This window comes from Varroa jacobsoni, unplaced genomic scaffold (genome assembly GCF_002532875.2).
Source record: "Varroa jacobsoni isolate VJ856 unplaced genomic scaffold, vjacob_1.0 scaffold_1030, whole genome shotgun sequence".
Classification (NCBI taxonomy): domain Eukaryota; kingdom Metazoa; phylum Arthropoda; class Arachnida; order Mesostigmata; family Varroidae; genus Varroa; species Varroa jacobsoni.
In genome coordinates, this window is record NW_019213932.1 from 318,886 (window position 1) to 323,827 (window position 4,942).

General features: G+C 37.7%; 1 protein-coding gene across 3 annotated transcripts in view; it reads right to left on the minus strand.

The window, feature by feature from the left end:
• Positions 1–1,217: 1,217 nt before the first annotated feature.
• The window catches only part of LOC111265945 (store-operated calcium entry-associated regulatory factor), a 5,171-nt gene continuing 1,446 nt past the window's right edge, over positions 1,218–4,942 (minus strand). For all 3 annotated transcript variants that reach the window (XM_022842993.2, XM_022842994.2, XM_022842995.2), the window contains exons 2-4: positions 3,887–4,079; positions 3,109–3,224; positions 1,218–2,339 (exon numbers count right to left, since the gene is read on the minus strand). In XM_022842993.2, coding sequence (XP_022698728.1) covers positions 1,747–2,339; positions 3,109–3,224; positions 3,887–4,059 — 882 coding nt within the window. In that variant the 5' untranslated portion in view covers positions 4,060–4,079 and the 3' untranslated portion in view covers positions 1,218–1,746. The remainder of the gene's footprint in view (positions 2,340–3,108; positions 3,225–3,886; positions 4,080–4,942) is intronic.

Here is a 4,942-nt window from a genome sequence, read left to right on the forward strand (position 1 = left end):
CCATAATGCGAAAAAAACTATTTAATAATAAATATGAGGATAAAGAAAGCTTGATTTGAGTGAATTTAAGGCAAGCTAAAGATACCTGCAGTGTGCAGCTCTTAGTTTTTTGCTACCCTAACGTTCAAATGCGTGTCCCTCTTATTGTTATAGAAATGCTACTCATTGGGCATCGCAAATCTAGAAGTAGTCTATTTAGGTATAAACCTCGTGATAAGTGTACACGCATCACTATATGGTGATTTTGAAACGTTTGTCAATCTTTTTCAAGTTTTGCCGTCGATTTAGTCCTTCCTGCACCTCACCTATTACGAAACAAAGAAGTATCTGTTTCGAAAGCATATATATATATGTGTTGAACATGATATTCAACAATCTTAGCGTGATTATGTCAACACCTATTTCCTACAACGTGTTGACTTTGCATCTGTGATCACGTTACTACCTCGATGAATCAAGAAACTTTTGATAAAAAGGAACTACTGTCATGGAAGCAAGATGGCTGAAAGGATCGAACTGACGGGCGCAACTATCGTCTAAAGTATACCGTTATAATAAACCACTTTCTGATAGTAATCTTGATTAATTACACTTGAGACAAACTGTTGCTGCGGGATGGACTGATTCCCACACAGATCAAAACTAAATGGTAACGTTATTACATAAATCCATAAATTATATTTTGTTGTAATTTCTTCCGGAAATCTACATCGATGAGGAATGCTCGCAGTTTATGATCTAATTGGTTGTCGTTTTTCAAGTTAGGAGAATTTTTAACTTAATAATTTTAGTATCCGAGGTAGTTGTGGTGACTAATGGTCTGATAACTGACTTATTAATACATTAGAATTCCGAAAGCCCTACGACTTCATGCATACGACGGTCTTCTTAGGAATACTGATTAAGCATAGGGCTTAAGATATTGCCGCCGATGGCTACAGATTGATATACAATTCTTTTAAGTTCGCTAATTGGATTGCGAGCATGAGACACTACCCAGAACGAACACAAAATCACACTTTACCACTTCTTGGGTAGAATTGCTCCTTCCGTAAATGTTCCTTCGTCGTTTGGTAACCGCAGCGAATACATGGGACGAAAGACCTCGTTAGCAACGAAAGAGCATTATAAATGAAGACTAATATTTCCAAAACGTTTTTTATATCTGAACGACGGCGCGTATCTATCTGTCCCACGGAAAGTATTACACAGCTTGCTCACTCACACAAGCGCGAAAATTTATTGATGCAATGTCTTTGTTGATTCTTACGAGCGTTTGACTGACTATATTATTTGCAATAATGATTATTTTTTATTATGTAGAATTCTCATTGTTGAAAATTATATTGTCAGTAAATTGTTGACAACGTACACAAACCTCTATTACGTTTGATTCTCCGCAGACCGTATTCTTTCACATTGAAACACAATAATACAATAGCACGAAACTAACTTAAAGATCTTATACAAGTTTTTCTTACGTGCACCGTTCACACAAGAGATAGTTCAGATAGAAGCTGACTGTTTTTTCCCTTTTAGTTAGCTCAATATCGTTCTCAATTCTGCTAAGATTGAGGTATTTATGCATATACAAAAACTGTTATTCCTTACACGAATTTTTCGGTGAGTCATTTATTAGGCGTCAATTCCATCGATCGAATTCAACTACCCTGATTTTTCACTAAGAGTGCTATTTACAACCGCGATAATAGGATGTTCTCCACAAAGTCATATTGCGACGACGTTTTAGCGGCGTGAACTTGTGGCGTAGCCTGTGCTCGACTGTGATGTTGAAGCTGATTGACCACTAGCGTTATAAGAGCGATCGCGACGTCTTAAATTATCATCCATGGTGTCGCACGGTTGGCGGTACTGCCGCTGCCCGTAATCATAGTTACCGCCATATCCATAGGCGTCGCCTCGGTTACCAAAGAGGTACCCCAGCAAGCCACCGGCCATTGCTCCCGACCAGAAGCCTAGCCCATCATTTGGTAGCGGTGGTCTGTTACCACCGCAGCCATTACCCGGCGCGTAGTAATCAGGCCTGAAGCCAGGACCTCCTGGTGGAAATCCTCCCGTGCCAAATCCCCCATCGCCGTAATCGCTTGCATAGCGCATCGAACGCACACATGCCTTGTACAAAGTGATGACAAGGATAAAAGTAACACCATAGAAGAGCAGGTTAAACATGATACCACTCCTAGAATTCGAATCTTTTCCTGGGATCCAGCTAGAATAAGAAGCCCGCCCAACAAGTCGGTAGCTTAGAGAACACGAACCGACGGTAATATATGTATCATCCGGGTAATCGAAGCCTTCGCAGTTGACATCCATTTGACCTGTGATGATGATTCGACATTATATGTTAAAATGCATGTGGAATAATAATAGTCCAACATCAACAAAATTTGACAACATAGAGCAATTCATACGTACGAAAGAGCGATGATTAGTTTTACAGCTGCAAAACGAAGTGCGGCCTGTGTTAGACTTGTTTCCAAACATTGGTCAGCAAAACTGTGTGGGGGTCTTCCATATCAGTGATTGCAGCTCAAAAATACGATGTCCATGCTCAAGATAGGTTTATAATACTTCCTTTTTTATATTTAATTTTCTGAGAAGTATTGAATCCTTTGTAATTCTGGCTAGATATTTAGGTTCAGTCGTTCTTCGCGCTAACCCTTGAGGCAGGCCTACCGTGATAACGCAATAGTGAAAGAAAACAATACAAAGTCCTTGAAGTCAAATGCACCCAGAGTTGATATATGCAACAATTTCAAGTAAAGGTTCGCCAGAGGATGCAAATCTTTGCATTTGTTCCAAACGGAAATATAATCCAGGTCTGTACTGTAAAAACTTTGCGTTTCATCTTTAGGGTTACGCGATTTTTTACAAAAAATGTTTAAAATTTCAATGAACAGAAATTTCAAGTTAAGTGATACCACAAGGATCCAATAAGTGTTATACTACAAAAGCGACACATTATCTTAATGTTGACATGTATGGCGATCAGTAACAATATAAACAAAGCCCACGACTTTAAATCATTTTGTTACAACTATCTTGTTACTCTATTTGAACAGTTAGTGAACAATTATATATACTAACCAAAGGATACGCCAGTTGGAAGCGTGGCCTTGCATTCCCAGTTGTTCCCGTTGCCGTCCCAACCACGATTGTAGCATTGCACTGTCTTGGGAGTTTGTTCACACCCCGAAAGGCAACTAAAAATGAGATAAAATAAAACAGATCAAATAAAATAGCATTACTAGCACTGTATAAATAGTTAAGGTAAATGAATTTATTTCGTTCGTAAGCTAGTGAGACTCGCACATCCGCAATATAAAGGGAAAAAAAAGTCTCGTAATCAATTCTGCTGAAGATCTACGCCTGTTTCTAAAAATCTTATGCACGGAGTTATAGGAAGTAAATATTCGTCATCATTTAATGTCCTAGATATGTTCGAAGATAACTCATAACATTTTTAAAGAAAAGATACATTTCTCATATTTTCTATCAAAAAACACAACAAAAGTTTGTTGTAGTATCGTTTGAATAATAATAGCTTGAAGTGGTGATGATAGATTACGCAGCATAGCAAACAATCATTGCTTGTTTTTTTTTTTCGTTTTACTTTGAATATTGGCAAATTTCAGTTAAATGACGTATGAAAAAATTAAAGACTAAAAGTGTCAGATGTTCTTAAGAACTTTAAGGTCTGCTATGAGCTTATTACCTCAGATGACTTTCAAGATGAACTGAAACGTGTTTACTCTGACCCTGTTTTCATTGCAAATGTGATCATAAGGTTTGCAACATCTGTAGTAAATTCGTTTGGCAGCGCTACTTAGAAAGATGTATGTAACTAAATCCGCCTAAATCATACTTTAGCTGAAGTACTGGGGCCGTCCTTCGAGCCGTTGTGTACTTTCCTTCCTCCAACGTGATTACTTCCAAATCTTTCTCTTTGATTCGCTTTGCACCGGACCACTGTGCGGTGCTTAACGAGAGTCCAATTAACAATAGGCCCAAGGCACTAACCGGCGTTCTGCACCCCATTTTCGTGACACAAGAATGCTCTGTAAATTTCGAATTAATGAGGAAATCGTAAATTCGAGAGTAGAATAGAACACAGAAACAATGCTTACACCCTAATTTTTCGCACATTTGTCGATAAAGTTTTTTGTTATTAAAGAAATAAGGAAAATATTCAGTGCAAATGACGATGATACCTTTTTCCTTTTAGTATATTTTCATGTAACCGCTAGTTTATAGATAGGGCATAGATGCAAAAACGATACCAGACAATTCTTTAGTTCAAGGGTCAATCACGGTGCCTGTCTTCGCCATTTCAACGACTGAACGCAACTCGCTGTGTGGTGAATGCCATTATTGCTATCGCCAAAATGTAGAGCATGATAGAAAATATAGCTCGACATAGCACATACCATATAAAAGAAAACTAAAACTACGAACTGTAATTCTATTTGGATACATGCAATACCCTGGCATATAATATTAGATTTTCAAGTCGTCTATTTAGTTATAACGTTTCCGAAATTATATCATTGGCGATTATAACTGACAGTGATCAAAACTGAAATATACCTGTAGTAGTAATATTCAAGTCGGTATTGAATAAGAAATGTAATCTTAAAAACAATTACCCATTGTATTGTATATTGCATATGTATTATTAATACTACCAAACCCTTTTTAGATATTGATGATGCAACTTAGATCCTTTCAAGATATTTCAATAGAGATGCAACAGAGATCGTAGTGACATACGCAGAATTGTTGTATCCATTCAACAGTTAGAGTTCCGCGCCAAAATCCTTACAGACAATACCCAATAAACGTGGGAAGCCACGCATGATCCCGAATGGTTATCTCTGTGTATTCCCTGTTTGACTGTATCAGCAGTAAAGAATATTTCAAC